The sequence below is a fragment of the Heterodontus francisci genome, chromosome 13 (assembly GCF_036365525.1).
Source record: "Heterodontus francisci isolate sHetFra1 chromosome 13, sHetFra1.hap1, whole genome shotgun sequence".
Classification (NCBI taxonomy): domain Eukaryota; kingdom Metazoa; phylum Chordata; class Chondrichthyes; order Heterodontiformes; family Heterodontidae; genus Heterodontus; species Heterodontus francisci.
The window spans coordinates 111,126,155-111,146,036 of record NC_090383.1 but is presented as its reverse complement, the minus strand read 5'-3'; the positions used below and the strand labels follow the sequence as shown (position 1 = coordinate 111,146,036).

General features: G+C 46.8%; 1 protein-coding gene across 2 annotated transcripts in view; it reads left to right on the top strand.

Moving 5' to 3' along the window:
- The window catches only part of kif26ba (kinesin family member 26Ba), a 527,333-nt gene that overhangs the window by 304,025 nt on the left and 203,426 nt on the right, over positions 1-19,882 (top strand). For both annotated transcript variants that reach the window (XM_068045423.1, XM_068045424.1), the window contains exons 11-12: positions 2,245-2,407; positions 11,704-15,148. In XM_068045423.1, the coding sequence (XP_067901524.1) occupies positions 2,245-2,407; positions 11,704-15,148 (3,608 nt within the window). The remainder of the gene's footprint in view (positions 1-2,244; positions 2,408-11,703; positions 15,149-19,882) is intronic.

Here is a 19,882-nt window from a genome sequence, read left to right as displayed (position 1 = left end):
GAGACTTAGCAGTTGGCAGGAAAAAAGACAGAAGCGCAAGGGGAGAGCCAACTGTGTAACAGCCCCAACAACCAATTTTATCTGCAGCACCTGTGGAAGAGCCTGTCACTCTAGAATTGGCCTTTATAGCCACTCCAGGCGCTGCTTCACAAACCATTGACCACCTCTAGGCGCTTACCCATTGTCTCCCGAGACAAGGAGGCCGAAGAAGAAGACGACAAAAATACAAACAGTGAGTGACAGGAAAAGATTACATCTGATCCATCCAGCCTGTCCCACACCATTGTAATATCTTTTGCATCACAGTATAGACATTCCCCATTGCATCCAGAACTCATGTGAATTCCTGGGAGAGATGGAAATAGCAGGAAAAAACCAAGGCCAATTTAGGGAGGAAAAAAAATCTGGGAAATTCACCACCCCACCAGAGATCAGGAGATCACTCTGGCCCTAATAATTCCCTGCACTACCTACCATTGGAAGAAAAGCCATAACTAACTTGAATTTCACCCCACAGCATGAGGTCACAGAGAGCAACTGTAGAAGGCACAAGTCTAGATTTTCCATTGCTCTCTGAGATTGGCGCGTTAATCATCAGTTAGGGTTAAAGGTCAGAGAGCAGGGAAGCCAGTGGTTAAGGAAAGCCTCTGTGGGCCGAGTCAAGGGGCGGGAAGCCCACGGTAACAGTAATTTCCCTGCTGAACTATGTTGGTGCTGATGGTGGACTAGAGAGAGAGTCAAGCCTGAACAAAAAAAAAGATGTGGACTGTTCCAATTGAGCCAGACTGGTCAGCAAACTGGAAATAGATGCTGTTTATTATTCTACATTAGCAGGCAGAAATACATTCAACACAATGAAAAGCTTTTCGCATACAACAGCTGTGGGCCCATGGTGAGTGACTGAGGAGCTATGTGAAATATTCAGCCAGGCAATAAACAAACTTCAAACACGGTGAGAAGCCTCTTCCATCTTCAAGGAATTGCAAGGCACTTATGTCAATGAGAGAGGTTTTATGTCCAAAGTTTTCTGCACCATAAATTTTGTTAGAACACATGCACTGCTCAAGGCATTATAAACCTTTAGTGAGGTCATGTCTGTGTGTGTATGTGACTGTTCAACTGTTGCAATCTGTGTGCACAAACTTTATGTGTGTGAGATAAAGGCTAAGAGCCATAATATTCGATGTATATATGAAATCTGCTCCAAAAGAGAGGGAGGCTACAGAAAATTATAACTGTATATTTTTTTTAATGAAATATTATTGGTTTGAGGGCAACTTGACATCAGTTTAAGCTTAATCACAGTCACACAGGCCCATGACAAATTTCTACATTATATAGGATTTACAGTACAATACAGGCCATTTGGCTCAACAGGTCTATGCCAGTGCTTGTGCTCAACATGAGCCTCCTGCCACCCCTTTTCCTCTAACCCTTTCAACATATCCTTCTATTCCTTTCTCCCTTATGTGTTTATCTGGCTTCCCCTCAAATACATTTGTGTTATTCACCCCCTCTAATACTTGTAGTAGTAAGTTCCACATTCTCACCACTCTCTGAGTATAGAAGTTTCTCCTGAATTCCCTATTGGATTTATTAGTGACTGTCTTATATTTATGGCCCCGGGTTCTGGTCTCACGTACAAGAAGAAAAATCTCTACTTTTTAAAAAATTCGCTCATGGGATGTGGGTGTCGCTGGCTAGGCCAGCATTTATTTATTGCTAGACCATTTAAGAGTCAACCACATTGCTGTGGATCTGGAGTCACATGTAGGCCAGACCAGATAAGGACAGCAGATTTCCTTCCCTAAAGGGCATTAGTGAACCAGATGAGTTTTTACAACAATCGTCAATGGTTTCATGGTCACCATTAGGCTAGATTTCTTGAAAAAAAATTCCAGATTTATTTATTGAATTCCAATGTTACCATCCCTGCTAGTTTCAACCCCATGCCAGCAGAGGATAAGCCTGGACCTCTGGGCCACTAGTCCAGTGACATTACCACTAGGCCACCACCTCCCCTCTCTATTTATCCTATCAAGCCCTTTCATAATATTGATGATCTCTCTTAGGTCACCTCTCAATCTTTCTGTCTGTTCAATCTTTCCTGATAGTTAGAACCTCTCCTTTTTTTTTCACCTCTCCAGTGCCTCTACATCCCTCTTTATAATAGGGAGATCAAACCTATGCGCAGTACAGTAAGGAGTTAAAGTTATAACATGACTTGTTGTTTAACTGTTTCAGGGAGAGCAAACTCACCATGTTGTTGCGGGAGTCTCTCGGCAATCTGAACTGCCGGACAACCATGATTGCCCACATCTCCGCCTCCTCCAGCAACTACTCCGAAACCCTGTCCACCATCCAGATCGCCTCAAGGGTGCTCCGAATGAAGAAGAAAAAGACGAAGGTTGGTGGGATTTGCACTTAGATACAAAAGTGTGACACCGGTGTGAAGTTACGCTGACTGACTTTTTTTTGTTTCTTACTTTGGAATGAGTGAATGCAGCAAGGACTGAGGTAAAATGTCAGCTGGGAGGCCCAGGAACCAGGGTGAAAGGCCACAACCAAACTGGAACTTTCACTTCTGGTCCTCTGATTGTGGTCTCAAATTTAAAACTCTCATCCTCTTGTTCAAATCCCTCCATGGCCTATCCTCATCCCTCTCACCATCACCTCCTCCAGCCCTACTGAGACCTTGTATTCTCCAATTTTGGCATCTTTGCACATCCTCGATTTCTTTCAGTCCACCATTGGTGGCCATGACTTCAGCTACCTTGGCCTGAAGCTCTAGAATTTCCTCCCTAAACCTCTCCACTTCTCAACCTGTCTCCACCTTTAAGACACTCCTTAAAAACCACCTCTTTGACCAAACCTTTGGACTAACAACTCCTTATGTGGCTCAGTGTCCAATTTTGTTTGATAATGCTGCTGTGACAGGCCTTGGGATTTTTCATCTCGTTAAAGGGGATATATAAATGCAAATTGTTGTTGTTGATTGTTCTCAGTCATTAATATACTTTGGTCCTTAATTTTGCTTTAGGTCTATTGCCCAGGGGAGGCCCATTGTAATGCCCTTCAACTGATTCCACACTGACTGGGAAAGAGGCTGGGGCCTACCAGTCTGTCTGAGCAACTCATTGGGTAAACCTGCTGGTTTTCCCACCCCCGACAAACTCATTCAGAAGATCCTGCTTTAATCTCATTCCATGAAGAATTTAAAGAAGGAAAATTGTTAGGTGGGGGTTCCCTCAGTACCTCAGCCATTTGGCCGTCTTCTCCAAGTGTGAGCCCAGACAGTGTTAATGGGCTACCTAACTGTGAGGGGACATTGGGTAGGATTTTCCCTGTGGGCTTCAGGACCCCACTGTCATGGTCATGTGGGGGTCACAACCCCGCACTGCGTGGGAAACAGTCACCCTGCTGGGATTTTCCCCAAATTGGCCAATTAGTGGCCATTCAACGTGCAGGCAGCCTCTTGAAGTTGGAGGGCCAATAGGAGGCCCTCCAGCACTGAAGAAGCAGCAGTCTGCCTTTTCAGGTAAGAGACAAAGAGGGCACCCCCAAGATGGAGATGCCCCCTCTCCAACCTTTTTAACTTTAAAATAAAAGTCCCCTCAGCAGCCAGGCCACCATTGTTGGGGAGGAATCCCCTCCACAGGGCAGCCTGCGGCTGCAGTGGAAACCAGGCAGGCAGGGAGGGCCTCTAAGCCTTCCTGGAACCCTGACCTCCACCCAGTCTGCTGCACGGAGGCTACCTCCAGGCAGCTTCACTGTTCCCCGATGCCTCCAGGGACCTGGAGGGTGATTGGGAAAATCCCATCTGCCTCTGACAACAGGTCTTAATAAACCTTTAATGAGATCAGTTTCTACTTGCTGGCAGGTAGGCCTCTACCCCTCCCCTCCCCCCCCCCCCCCCACCCCCCCCTCCCACTCTGGCCAATCCCACCTCCGGGAAAATATGCCTCTGTGCCTGCTCCCATCAGAGCCTAAACATTCAGCCCATAGTGTCATTCAAATGAACAGCACAGACACTGCACCTGAGCCCTATTCTGTCCACCAGGAACCCTGGATGGCTTTTCCCTCACCGCACCCAACCCCAGGGGAGTGAGGACAATCATAGTGTACTTCCAGTTTTATCTTCACGGACCAGGGCCTAGCTAGGAACCTTCCGAGGCCTACATCAGTTCCACTCTCACCAGCTCATCCTTCAGTTGACTCAGCTTTCAGTCTGATTAGGCTTTGAGATCCCAGTTTTCAAATGATTCCACTCACTACCATATGGAAGGTCATTAGAAACTCTAATGAGGGAATATTAGAAACAGGAGGGAGACAATTCAACCCCTCAGGCCCATTCAGTTAGCTCAAACCTGATCTGCACCTCAACTCCATTTTCCTACCTTTGCTCCATATCCCGTGATACCCTCAGCCAACAAAAATCCATCACTCTCATCCGTGAAAGTTCCTGTTGTCCCAGCATCTGCAGCCTTTTGGGGAAGAGAATTCCAAATGTCCACCAGCCTTTGTGCTTCCCAATCTCATTCCTGAATGGCCCAGGAGCTGAGAAATGGAAAGATTCAGCTGCACATCTGAGCGAGGTTCATCAGGTGGCCAGGGAGATATCAAACCTGGCTACACACTGGACATGATGTTTGAATATGAGTAATTAATATTTATACTTATCAGTGCCCTGAAGAGATGAATAACCTACTTCAGACTGAAGGTGCGCCTCTTTTACCTGTAATTATCAAACACTTAAAGCACCGTGGAATCCTGCTCAGACATGTAAAAAACAGTCAGTGCGAATGACTTGGAGCAACAAAGGTTTGGACAGATGGAGGAAGAAAAAATTATTTATCAGGAAAGAAAGACTTGCATTTATATAGTGCCTTTCACAGCCACTAAGCCAGTGAAGTACTTTTTTCAAGTCACTGTTGTAATATAGGAAACGGGGCAGCCAATTTGCATGCAGCAAGCTCCCACAAACAGCAATGTGCTACCAAGCAGATAATCTGTTTTTCTGATGTTGATTGAGGGATAAATATTGGCCAGGACACGGTGGCGGGGGGGGGAGGTAACTTCCCTCCTCTACGAGATAGTGCCATGGAATCTTTTATATCCACTTGAGAGGACAGATAAGGCCTTGGTTTAACATCTCACCTGAAAGACAGCACCTCCAGGAATATCAGCCTTGATTTTTGTGCTTAAGGCCTGTTGTGGAATTTGAACCTTACTGCCTCAGAGACAAGAGTGCTACCAACAGAGCCACAACTAACACTGAAGAGAGGGCAGTGTGGAAGTAGTCTCAACTTAGGCCCCTTTGGAGCACTTCTTTGGTCAGTGTCAGGCCAGTACTGGTACAGACCTGAGAAAGGTCATCTGCCCATCTCTTCAGCTGCACTTGATAGTGAGGGAAAGAGAAAAATACACTCCAAGAATGATTCTCCTGTCAGCAAAGAGAGGAAGGTGACAAAAAAAAGCAAATTAGAGAATTTTCTTGCACTTTATATTTCCATTCTCTGCACAGTTGTTTTTTTTTTATCACCTCCTGTCCCAGATGTTGAACTTGCCCATTTCTTCCCCCCACGTTCATATCCTCCTCATCTGTCACCCATGGCTCAGTGGGTATTGCCTCTGCGTCAGAAGGTCAGTGGTTTAGATCCATTCTAGGAATTTCAGCACAAAATCCTAGGCTGGCGCTCCAGTACTGAGGGAGTGGTGGACATGCGTCTTTTGGATGAGACATTTATCCTGTTTGCCCCCCTCAAGCGAATGTAAAAGATCTCACAGTCACTATTGAAAGAAGAGCAGCAGAGTCCTCCTAGCTAACATTTATCCTTCAGTCAACTCTGCTAAAAACAAATTAACTCCTCATTTCCCATGGGACTTTCAATGAGTGCAAATTGATTGCGACACTTAGCAACAGACAATGGTAAATGTCGCACTGGGACTGGAGCAGAATAGAAGGACCTTTACTCTGCAATTAGTCACTCCTGAGCTGAGTGTGCTTCATGCTGACACTTGTTGCTCATAATAGAGAGTGTTCCATTCCCCAAAAGTATCCACTCTTACCTTTGATGAATATAAAATTCATCATTAAAAAAACCCATGTCAAGACAAGCTTTTAAACAGTTCCTTGAATTAAAGTAGATTGTTTAGTAAGTGAGCTATTTGTACCGACGTTTGAGCAGACTATATTAAACGAAAGGTGACAGCTGTTGAACTTGGCCAGTTGGCCAACCTGAAGTTCTCCCACAGTGAAACACTAGGCGGACTCAGTCAAACAGGCAAAGCTACCTAAATCAAAAAGCTTATGTTATCTTTATATTGAGAAGCTGAGGGGAAGGCCCAAGGCTCAGAAGTGAGCATCGGGTTGTCATCTCTGGCTGGATGTAATATTGGAGCTTTTGTCACATGACCTCCGACCTCCAACCACCCCATCCTCAGGATCCTGCCATTGGTTGCCCTCTGGTGCCCTGCTTTCCCACGGCCAATTGGAAAGCACCCTATTGGGTGTTGGGTGATTTTTGACTGTAAGTCAAGCAGCCTTTCCTCCCATGTCCAATATTTTAATAACAAGTAAACAAAAGCATTCAAAAAATATTTTTAAAAGACACTATTTTTTTTAACACCGCTGACTTTTCCCCCGCGTTGCTCACAGCAGTGTCCCGATGATAAATCTTTAATTTCTGGAGACTCCAGGGCAATCCTGGAGTATTGGCAACCCTATGTGAGGGCACTAGTAAAGGAGCAAAGGATAAGTGAAAGGAACAGATACTGGCAGAGTGAAGGTTAGGTGACACTAAATTTGGGGAGGCCACAGAAGATCTGATAGAGGTGTAGAAGATTCTGAGGTTTGGATAGGATCGACAAAGAAAGCTGTTCCCATTAGCTGATGGTGCACGGATAAGGGGACACAAATTTAAGATTTTGGGCAAGAGATGCAGGGAGGATGTAAGGAAGAACATTTTACTTAGCGAGTGGCAATGACTTGGAACTCGCTGCCTGTGAGGTTGGTGGAAGCGGAGACGATTAATGATTTCAAAAGGAAATTAGATGAACACAAGCGAAATAAACTTGTGGGGCTACAGAGATAGAGCAGGTGAATAGAACTGATTGGATTGCTCTACAGAGAGCTGGCTTGAACTACACATTAGGCTAGACATCTCCTTCCAAAACCATTCGGAAGCAGCAGCTGTTAATTTCGTCCACTCTGAAGAATTTGCTGTTTTCGCCAGACTTTAGGAAGAATATTTCTTTCTGCCTTGAGGATTTTGACCCAAATGGCTGTAATTCCACCTCATGCAAAATCGAAAGGATACATATCTGCACCACACCATAAATTATTCACGCAACCATACCTCACTGCCACTGACAGCACCACCACATTAAATGTGGCCGGACATTACCTCGTGCTGACTGGCACATCACACACCTTCCCCACCCCGCGAGCTGGAGACAGAATCAAAAGAATTTTAACTTGCTGACAATACAAAACTGGTTAAGTTGCAAATAAGGCAGACCAAATAACCAGGGAGGGTTGAGCTGGCAAGTCGAGAATGTAATTTAATGTGGACAATTGGAAAGTGATGAGACTGGGGAAAGTGAAGAAGCAATGACAATGTTAGATAGGATCATATAATAGGAGGAGGCCATTCAGCCCCTCAAAGCTGTTCAGTGCCTTTCATTTAAATCATGGGTGCTCTGCAACTTATCCCGTCTTGGTTATGAACCTCAGCTTTGACATTTTCAGTTGACCACTGCCCCGCCCTGCAGCCCCAACAATTCCAGATTTCCACCACCCTTTGTGTGAAGAAGTGTTTCTTGACATCAGCCCAGACTGCCTTGTTACAATTTTAAGGTTATACCCTCTTGTTCTGGACTCCACCCACCAGAGGAAATGGTTTCTCTCAATCTATCCTGTCAAATCCTTTAATCATCTTCAACTCCTTAATTAGATCACCCCTTCATCGTCTATACTCAGGGGAATACAAGCTTAGTTTATGGAACCTGCCCTCGCAATTTAATCCTTTCAGCCTCAGTATCATTCTGGTAAATCTGTGCTGCACCCCCTCCAAGGCCAGAATATCTCTCCTGAGTTACGGCGCCCAGGACTGAACGCAATTACTCCAGGCACAGTCTAACTAGAGCTCTCTACAACTGGAAGGGAACGTCCAACTTTTAATGGTAGAAGAGGACCCACACCACAGCAGAGGTAAACGAGGTATAGCCAGAGAGAAAGAACATGTGCCACAGGATAAAGCGGAGCTAGTGTGGGATATTGGTTAGGCCTCATTGGCCTACTATGTACAATTCTGGGCAACATACTAGAGTGAAGAGATGCCAGGTTTGGGAAATATCCAGGGGTAGGGAACTAAATACTGGGGATTCGGCACATAACATAGAAAGAAGAGATGAAGGAAACAGGGATCGTTTACACTGGAATGTGGAAAACTTATTAAAGTGTTGTAGGTTTGAAAGAATATAGATGTATAGCAGAATGGCCAGATGGAATCATGAATCTGGAGGTCACAGACTTGAGCTGAGTATATAGAAGGTGAACAGAGCTACTTAGATTTCAAACACACTTCAAACAGTGAGACAGTGGAGACCATTGAATCACACAATGCAGAAGGAGGCCATTCGGCCCATTGTGTCTGTGCCAGCTCATTGAAAGAGCTATCCAATCAGTCCCACTCCTGCAGCTCTTTCTCTAGAACCCTGCAAATCTTTCCTCGTCAGGTATTTATCCAATTCCCTTTCGAAAGTTACTATTGAATCTGCTTCCACCGCCCTTTCAGGCTGCACATTCCAGATCACAACAACGCGCTGCGTAAATTTCTTTTTCCTTCTGTCGCCTCTGGTTCTTTTGCCAGTTACCTAAAACCCGTGTGCTTTCCCGATCCTCTTGCGTCTGCAAACAGATGAACGTCGATGAACATTAGTAAATTCAAGTGGGAGCTGAATTGACTTTTATTAACCAAATACAAAAAGGTGATTGAGGGGTATAAGGGATATTGCGGTAATATCTGAACTTAGATTTTGCTTTAGAAAATTAGATGTCTGGTTAAAACCTGGCCTTCACACACTGTGATGGACATTCCCCTGAGACATTGTTAAAAAGTAGCTGGATAGACTGCGGTAGTGAATTCCAGCCCCTTATATTCCTATGTTCCTCCTGAGGCTTTCACCGAGTACACAGCACAGAAACAGGCCATTTGGCCCAACTGGTCTATGTCAGCGTTTATGCTGCACATGTGCCTCCTCCCAGCCCCTCTTCATCTAAACCTACCATTTCTCTTCTCGTCTGCATGTGTGCAGTTAACTTTTGCAGTATTGTTTAGAAATGACAGGAGGTAGTATGATTGCCAGTATGGTAAATTTACCAGGACCTCCCAGCCTCAGTCTGACCCCACCCCCCCACCCCCAGTCACTGCAAGGGACTGAGAAAATCCAGCTCCAGGCAGTGCACCCCCCACCCCCTTCCTGTATCGCCATCCCAGTGTTAATATTGAGTAATATTGAGCGTCAGTGCACACTTAGTCTGAGATCACTGCTTTTCACTGGCACAGGTTCATGGTCAGAACTATGCCGTGCTGTCGTCTTCTTGTCTGAGATTAGCGAGTGGGTGGGGTCTGTTGCCATGGCTTCCTGGAGCTGGGGTGGAGGGGGTGTCCTGCTTGACCCTGCAAATTTAATTGCAAAATGCAAATGAGTGGTCCAGGGGCCAGCAGGTCCTAGCGACAGGAAACCCTTCAAGTGCCTCAGTTGGGAAAGGCTGACTCACTTGGCTGCAGTTGAACCCGGAAGGATTAAACCCTCCTCCCCCACTCCCCCCATGCATCAATCCTGTCAACTCCACAGAGCAAACGAATTGTTAATCTGCTGATCCAATGGGGTGGTCCAAGGGTGCGCAGCATCTGATCTAACTCTGTAACACAGTTAGCATGCTGGTAGCATACAGTGAAGTAGGCTGGGAGGAGGCTCATGTGGGGCATAAACCAGTTAGGCCGACTGGCTTGTTTCTATACTGCAATCCCAATGCTGTATTCCACAAAATACGGCTGTGTGCTAGCCTAAGGATCTGGTGGTTGCAGTCAATTAGCAAATCGGCTTTCAAAAATAAATAAAACGGGATTCTTTCTTTTCGACAACCTCTAAATACTTTGTAATCCTGTCATGTAATAAATCAAAGGCTTCTTGGCTGGTTCAAATTGCAGACATTGATCAGAACATGTCTCAATATGCTTAATGCCATGCTATACAAACCACAATTTATCTTCCATCTGTTCTAAACATTGCTTTGTTACACGGAATAGGCTGCATTCTGCAACTGTTATGTATCAGTTGGCCCATTAAACTGGCAGAAATACTGGCTTTTCAGCCACATGCTTGTGGGTTAGACTTGAGGCCAGGCCTATCAACCTGTCACTGAATTTGTCTCTGTGCTTTAATCTGAAAGAATTTTCATTTACACTTTTCAGCATGTCCCAAAACACTTTGCAACTAATCAAGTGCTTTTGAAGTGTTGGAATGTAGGAAACAAGACAGCCAATTTTGCACACAGCAAGATCCCATAAAGCACAGTGTGGGTTGTGGGACACCTAGGGGCTATCATTGACCAGAGACTGAACTGGAGTAGCCATATAAATACCGTGGCTACAAGAGCAGGTCAAAGGCTAGGAATCCTGCGGCGAGTAACTCACCTCCTGACTCCCCAAAGCCTGTCCACCATCTACAAGGTACAAGTCAGGAGTGTGATGGAATACTCTGCACTTGCCTGGATGGGTGCAGCTCCAACAACACTCAAGAAGCTCGACACCATCCAGGACAAAGCAGCTCGCTTGATTGGCACCCCATCCACAAACATTCACTCCCTCCACCACCGACGCACAGTGGCAGCAGTGTGTACCATCTACAAGATGCACTGCAGCAACGCACCAAGGCTCCTTCGACAGCACCTTCCAAACCCACGACCCCTACTGCCTAGAAGGGTAAGGGTAGCAAATGTATGGGAACACCACCACCTGCAAGTTCCCCTCCAAGTCACACACCATCCTGACTTGGAACTGTATCGCCGTTCCTTCACTGTCGCTGGGTCAAAATCCTGGAACTCCCTTCCTAACAGCACTGTGGGTGTACCTACCCCACATGGACTGCAAAGGTTCAAGAAGGCAGCTCACCACCACCTTCTCAAGGGCAATCAGGGATGGGTAATAAATGCTGGCCTGGCCAGCGATGTCCACATCCCATGAATGAATAAAAATTAAGGAGAGCTCCACTGCTCTTTAAATAGTGTCATGGGATTTTTTAAAATCTTGACCATGAGAGAGCAGATAGGGCCTCAGTTTAACATCTCACCTGAAAGGTGGCAACTCCAACAGTGCAGCCCTCCCTTAGTACTGCACTGAAGTGCCACCCTAAACTGTGGGCTTAAGTCCCTGGAGTGGGATCTGAACTCTTAATTCTGTGATTCCGAGGTGAGAGTGCAACCCACTGAGCCAAGGCTGGCATCTAATGTAAGTAGTTCCTATTCAGAGTTAAGTGCTTTCAGTTGACATGTCCAATTTTCTATTTAGAGGAACTGACAATCTCTCACCAATGGGAAACTGGTCTCACCAGTCTGATTGCATGTTAAGTGTGGTGGGGGGTTGTGTTTTTTTGTGCATAGTTGATCACTAACTTTCTTCTGCTCTCTGACTGCAGTACACCTCCAGTTCATCCGGAGGCGAGAGTTCCTGTGAAGAAGGAAGAATGCGTCGGCCAACCCAACTCCGACCCTTCCACCCCCGGGGTGCAGCTGACCCAGACCTCCCCATCTTAAACCTCTCGAGCGACCCAGACTACTCTTCCAGTAGTGAGCAGTCGTGCGACACGGTGATTTACGTGGGCCCAAATGGCACCGCTCTTTCAGACAAGGAGCTGACTGACAACGAGGGCCCGCCCGATTTTGTGCCCATAATCCCCTCACTGCAGAAGAACAGGAACGAGGTGAGGGCCGAAAGTGCGACTGAGCCTGCGGCCGCCCTTCCTGAGAAGGATTGCCTGAAGTGCAACACCTTTGCGGAGCTGCAAGAGAGGCTTGAGTGCATCGATGGCAGCGAGGAGCCCAACAAGTTTCCATTCGAAGAGGTTCCTGTTGCGCCTTGCGGTGAGCAGCCTGTGAAATGTGAGGAGTCTCAATCCCAACAGGCCGAGGCCCAACACTTAGGAGAGGCCCATCAATCCGCCAGCCTCGACTCATGCCACTGGGTTGACGAGAACTCAGAGGATGCAAATCCCACCCTCAGCAGATCTCAGGCTGCCCATTCCCCAGTCCCAGTAGGCGCCCAGAGCAATGGCTCTACACCATCCTCCCCGAGGAGTGTCATGGGGAGTAGCACCACTCAACTAAACTCACCAAGAACACAGGGTACAAAGGAAGCCCTGCATAGTAGTGGCAGTGCAGAAGCTAAGCCGAGACCAATGGGCTCCCCCAGGCTTGGGATAGCAAGTCTTTCGAAGACTGCAGATTATAAACCACAACATTCTCCCTCACAGCGCTGTAAAGTGTACACCCAGAAAGGGTCCTTGCCAAGCCCTGCCCCTCCCCCTCCCCCACCGCAAACACTGACCAAGGACTATGAGAAAACCAGTAATGAACTGTTGGATCAGCCTGAAATCAGGACTGCACCGGTGGGAATGAGCCCTCAAATAGTGAAGAGATCTGTATCTTCCAGCACTGAGTATTCCCAGGACTCCATGTTCTCAGACCAAGAGCAGGACCTGGCAGATGACTCAAAGAAGGAAATTATGACCACGGCCACAGTCACCCTGCAACAGCCATTGGAGCTGAATGGAGAAGACGAACTGGTTTTTACACTAGTGGAGGAGCTGACCATCAGTGGGATCTTGGAGAATGGGCGGCCCACCAGCATTATCAGTTTCAACAGCGACTGCTCGGTACAGGCCTTAGCTTCAGGTTCCAGACCTGTCAGCATTATCAGCAGTATCAATGAGGACTTGGACTGCTACACAAACACCACCCCCTTTTCTGAAGTAAGCATCACCAAGTTCCTGCCCTTTCCGAAGCCAGGGCTTGACGAGAAAGTCTTGGTTTCCACTAGCAGGCGCTCCTCTATTAGTTCTTGGCTGAGTGAGATGAGCACAGGAAGTGACGGAGAGCAATCGTGCCATAGCTTTGTCGCACAGACCTGCAGTGGTAATGGCGAAGCATTGGCAGACCCATCGATGCTCGACATGGCAAGCGATCTTCCGGATGAGTGCATGGCATATGCGAGGAGCGGGAAGTACTCCGTTATGGACAAGTTCTTCGGCATGCCAGAGAAAGCCAATGAGACCAAAAGCTTGTACCAAATGGCATCCAACAAAAACTGCAAATTCTCAGCCTTGGGGAAGACCACGGTCAGAATTTCGAACGCGTCAAGCCTGACCAACAGTGAGAGCTGTTTTCCCATTAAGACAAACATTTCAGTGCACCCGTGCATCAGGCTAAAGCCAATTCATTTATCTGATCAGAATAACGTGCTCTCGTCTGTCAGGTGTCCTCCTGCGCTCTCCCAGGACTGCGACATGAAGCAGGCGGGCAACTATAGTTCAAAAGAAATGAAATTTGATGATCCTTGGTTGAAGCGAGAAATGGAGGAGGAAGAGGAGGAAGTAGATGTTAGCCTGGACGGGAACTACAGAGCGGAAAGAGGGGACGGACCAACCTTTGGCCAGAATCAGAAGCAAAGCTCAGCCGACAGTATCAGCAGCGGTGAAACTATCGAGTCCCCCGTCCAGGCAGATCATCTCAAGAGGGTGGTAGACGGCTGCGAGATGGCTCTGAGCGCATCAACCAGCCAGAGCTCCATTTTCTCGTCGGACAGTGCCAAGGTTGGGAGCCTCTCCAGAAGTTTACAGCACTCACTGCTCAGCAAGTATGATGACCCTGATGGCATCTCGCTGAGGTCCCTGTGCCTCGCGACGGAGAGCAGCAGCGCTTCTGTCACCACGTCACAGGCCTCAACCCCGTGTAGTCCCAAAACCACCCTAGAGAGGAGGGTCGGGTCTCCCAAGCATGGGATGCTGCCCAGGTCTAAAGGAATGCCCCCCTTGCCTCCAGTTAGGAAGTCAAGCCTAGATCAGAGAAACCGAGCGAGCCCCCAGCACACGCCTTGCAGCAGCAGCACATCAAGTCAAGCCATGGCATCACTGGCAAGTACACCAGACGAAGGGAGCACTCACATCAAGGTCAAGACCTCAGCTTTCGACAGCAGTAGCAAAGCAAGCAGCGGAAAAAATGAACAGTTCAGCAGCCGACCAAACTCCCTAAACAGGAGGTACGCAGGACAGTACGAGTGCCTATCTTTAGAAAGGGCAGGGAGTTTGACATCTGCAGGGTCAAAGGTCAGTGCATCCCGAGATAGTACAATGCCTAGAACAGGTAGGAGCTTGAATCGAGCCACCATATCCTCACCCACACACCCCGGCTTTCCACCATCAGTGGGGGCCTCCCCAAAGTCCAGCTCATCGAAAATGTCTGCTGTCAGTAAGCTGCTCTTAGCGAGCCCCAAGTCGCGGAGCTTGTCAGCATCCAGCACAAAGACCCTGAGCTTCTCCACCAAGTCACTGCCTCAATCTGTCGGCCGCAGCTCGAGCATGCCGTCCAACTCAAAGAACATGTCCTGGTCAACCCAGTCACTCAGCAGCAAGCAAAGCAGAGGTTCCAGCATCGTAGCCAAGCTGCCCCTCAGAGCAGTCAACGGGCGGATCTCTGAATTACTCCAAGGGAGCACGGGCATCAGAGCCAGCCACCTGCGGGGGAGCGCAGAGTCAGATGAGCGGGGCGCGCACGCTGGCGAGAAATCTCCCCCACAGGTCCTTCCTTCGCCTTACAGCAAGGTCACGCCACCTCGCAAACCACACAGGTGTAGCAGCGGCCACGGGAGTGACAATAGCAGCGTTCTAAGTGGCGAACTCCCACCAGCCATGGGGAAAACAGCCCTGTTTTACCACAGCGGCGGGAGCAGCGGCTACGAGAGCATGATAAGGGACAGCGAAGCAACGGGAAGCGCATCCTCAGCGCAGGACTCCATGAGCGAGAACGGAAACTCAGTGGCAGGGAGGTCCAGGAGTCTAAAGTCTCCGAAGAAAAGGATGAACACAGGTAAGATAACAGCGCATCCTTTCTGTTGCTGTCAGGAACTGAGGTTAGTTGTTAAGATAAACACACTGATCCAAGTTAGCTAAGTATATGAGGGTAGAAGGAATAGAAGGATATGCTGATAGGGTGAAATGAAGAAGGGTAGGAGGAGGCTCGTGTAGGTATTAGCACATTATACAATGCAATACATACGAAATACGAATTAGGAGCAGGAGGAGGCCCCTCGAGCCTGCTCTGCCATTCAATAAGATCATGGCTGATCTGATAGTAACCTCAACTCCACATTCCCGCCTACCCCGATAACCTTTCAGCCCCTTGCTTATCAAGAATCTATCTACCTCCATCTTAAAAATATTTAAAGTCTCTGCTTCCACTGCCTTTTGAGGAACAGAATTACAAAGACTCTCAACCATCTGAGAAAAAATTTCTCCTCATCTCTGTATAACTGGGTGACCCCTTATTTTTAAACAGTGACCCCTAGTTCTAGATTCTCCCACAAAAGGAAACATCCTTTCCACATCCACCCTGTCAAGACCCCTCAGAATCTTATATGTTTTAATCAAGTCACCTGTTACTCATCTAAACTCCAGGCGATACAAGCCTAGCCTGTCCAATCTTTCCTCATAAGACAACCCGCCTATTCTAGGTATTAGTTTCGTAAACCTTCTCTGAGCTGCTTCCAACGCATTTACATTCTTTCTTAAATAAAGAGACCAATACTGTTCACAGTACTCCAGATGTGGCCTCACCAATTCCCTGTATAACTGTAGCATAATCTCTCTACTTTTGTATTTAATTCCCCTCGCAATAAATGATATCATTCTATTAGCTTTCCTTATTACTTGTTGTACCTGCATACTAACCTTTCGCGATTCATGCACTAGGACACCCTGATCCCTCTGCATCTCAAACCTCTGCAATCTCTCACCATATAGATAATATGTTTCTTTTTTATTCTTCCTGCCAAAATAGGCAATTTCACATTTTCCCACATTATACTCCATTTGCCAGATCTTTGCTCACTCACTTAACCTATCTATATCCTTTTGTAGCCTCCTTATCTCCTCTTCATTCTTTGCTGTTTTTGACCTGCCACCCATCTTTGTGCAATTTTATGCTTTTTCTTTACATTTGATACTATCTTTAACTTTTTTAGTTAACCACGGATGGTGGGTTCTCCCCTTGAAATGTTTCTTGCTTGTTGGAATGTATTTATTCTGTGTATTCTGCAATATCCCCTTAAATGTCTGCCAGTGCATCTCTCTTGACCTATCGTTTAACCTAATTTGCCAGTTCACTTTAGCTAGCTTTGCTTTCATGCCCTCATAATTTCCGTTCTTTAAGTTTAAAATAATAGTCTTAGACCCACTCTTCTCTCCCTCAAACTGATTGTAAAATTCAATAGTATAGTAGCCATCCATTCAGTTTTCAAGTTGACAGCCTGATTCTGAAGTCGGTCGCCAGTAATTCGAAAGCAGAAACAAGGTAAAAAAGACAGTCTCCAACGTGATGTGATGTGATAAAGCCCAACTGTGCACGTGGGAAAGGATTGCTCAGACATCCACGTGCAAATGTGCCGCTGGTCCCTTTCACGTTTGAGCTCACACAAGGGGCCTGGTCTAAATGTTGTCATCATTAGCAGAGTGCTTGGTGGTTAGCTGATCAAATTGACTTGTGGTTCCTAAAATAGGCGTTGGTACTGCCTTCTCTCACTTCTGTTCCGTGGTTGCTTTTTCATCGACCCATTGCTTATTATCATTCTCATATGTAGGCAACCTTTGAACTTTCAGTTAAAGTCCATAGGCTTATGCGGCATTTTGTTTCACATGAGAAAGGCAAAAGTCAAAAATGCCGCCAAATATTTTAACACTGCTGGTTCTCCATTGGCAGCCACAATTGTTAGTGGGGTGTGCATTTGCTTTTCAATTGTTTTAAAACTGTGTGCTTGACACTAGGTCAAAATGGGAGACTGGAGGTTTGGTCCCAGCCAGGTGAAGAAATATATTAGAAACCAAAAATGAACTAAAAGCCAGAAATGTTGGGGGGTCTGTCACTATTGGAAAGAGAAGGGAAAAAGGGCATATTAACATCTCAGGTGTGGGTTTTTTGGTTTCTAATGTATTTCTTCACCTGGCTGGGACCAAGGCCGCTTCTTGATAATGCTCCCTCCAGTCCTCCTTTTTACCTTTTTTTGTTAACACCTGCTTACTGGAGAATACTGTTAATGGGATCTACCAACCAAAACCAGGGGAGGATCCAGACCCCAGGCATCTTCAGCGATTGCCTGCAGACAATGATGTTTCTCGAGGCAGCATCTGTGTTCTGAGCATTAAAAAAAGGGCACTTGTTAACCCATGCCAGTAATCCCAGTATAGAGGATGTTCAGCAGGGACTCACACAGAATCTGTTCAGCCTGAGTAAACCTGGTTACTACTGAATGACAAAGCTACAGGTTTGTTGTAAGTGTCTCCAGTGTTTCTACAGAGAGTCCCACAGGGAAATGTTTCTCTGAAAGTGTGAGCATTCCACAATATCTTTCTGAATGGAAGGTACTGTGTGACTCGGTGCTGAGATACACAGCGAGAAGGGTCTAAGGTTCATACCGATCTGGGCTGAGTCTGCTTGGCCAGGGCAGCTTTTGGGATGCTACAATTGGGCTTTGAGTTTAGAGAAGGAAAGAAAAAGAGAGCCATGGTTGCTACTTCTCTTTGCTACCCATCGACGATTCATATTGTTCCATTGCATGTTGGATTAGGATAGGATATGGCTCGGCTGTGACACCCTGTCCTCAAACAGCAAAGTTACACTCTGGGGTAAATTTAACCCCGAAAAACAGGTGGCTTGAGTCTGGTGGGATAGTAGAATTTAAAAAAATCTCAAACCTTATCCCAACCCGCCCAGTTCCGGTTTTAACAGAGGCAGGACTGGGGGCACGGGCAATCAACCTGCTCCCAGGAGGTGGTTTGGCTATTTAAATATCATAATGAGCCTGCGTGCCTCAGATTTAACCTGACTTCCCGGTTTAACCCGGGCTGAGTTTTCTGGGCCTCAGAAACTTGTCAGTTGAAGGGAGACAAGGAATGCTTTGTGGAAACAGTCTTCAGAGCACTGCTAAAAACAGAACCCTCCCAGGAGCGACAAACAACCCCCAGGCTCTGACTAAACCAACAGAATGCTCACTACCTTCACCTGGGATGCAGCAAATACCATGGAACTCCGCTCCCGACAGGGAACCAAGCCTGTCGGTTAGGCTGACTCCCAGGTGCGGAAGCTGCTTGAGAAAAAGATGCACATGCTGGCATAAAAAACACGAGGGGAATACTCTGCCGCCTGGCATGTTGGATTCACCCTGGGTGATATTGGGGTCTCTCTGTCAGGGTCAACGATGAGAGGTTGGGCACTTGAGTACTGACCCCAATAATGTTGGAATCATGGATAGATCAAATCAGTAGAGCAATGGAATCTGCAGAGTGCTGGCATATAGGAGTGATGGAAATATTGGAGGCTTAGAGCTGCAGAATGATGGAACCTGGCATGATGGAATCTATGGAGTGAAGGAATAGAGGAGCAATGGAATTTGTGAAGGGATGGAATATTGCAATGATGGAACATGGGAGTGAGGGAATCTGTAGAGCGATAGAATATTGATTGGAGTGAAGGAATATTGCAGTGATGGAAAGTGTGGAGAGATGGAAACTTTGGAATGATGGAATACTGCAGTGGTGCAAACTGTGGAATGATGGAAACTGTGGAATGATGGAAACTGTGGAGTGCTGGAATATGTGGAGTGCTGGAATGTGTGGAGTGCTGGAATGTGTGGAGTGCTGGAATGTGTGGAGTGCTGGAATCTTTTCAGTGATGGAATCTTTGGGATCTGTGTAGTGTTGGAACCTTCGGAGTGTTGGAACCTTCGGAGTGTTGGAATCTTCGAAATGATGGAATCTTGGAGTGTTGGTAAATGTGGAGTGATGGAATCTTTGGAGTGATGAAATCTGCAGAATGATGGATTCTTTAGAGTGTTGGAATATGTGGAGTGATGGAATCATCGGAATGTTGGAATATGTGGAGTATTGGAATATGTGGAGTGTTGGAATCTTCGAACTGTTGAAATTTGTGGAGTGTTGGAATATGTGGAGTGTTGGAATATGTGGAGTGTTGGAATATGTGGAGTGTGGGATTTTGTGGAGTGTGGGATTTTGTGGAGTGTGGGATTTTGTGGAGTGTGGGATTCTGTGGAGTGTTGGATTCTGTGGAGTGTTGGATTCTGTGGAGTGTGGGATTCTGTGGAGTGTGGGATTCTGTGGAGTGTGGGATTCTGTGGAGTGTGGGATTCTGTGGAGTGTTGGATTCTGTGGAGTGTTGGAATCTGTGGAGTGTTGGAATCTGTGGAGTGTTGGAATCTGTGGAGTGTTGGAACATGCGGAGTGTTGGAACATGCGGAGTGTTGGAATCTGTGGAGTGTTGGAATCTGTGGAGTGTTGGAATCTGTGGAGTGTTGGAACATGCGGAGTGATGGAGCATTTGGAGTGTTGGAGTCTGTGGAGTGTTGGAATCTTTGGAGTGTTGGAATCTGTGGAGTGTTGGAATATGTGGAGTGATGGAATATTTGGAGTGTTGGAATCTGTGGAGTGTTGGAATCTGTGGAGTGTTGGAATCTGTGGAGTGTTGGAATCTTTGGAGTGTTGGAATCTGTGGAGTGTTGGAATCTGTGGAGTGTTGGAATCTGTGGAGTGATGG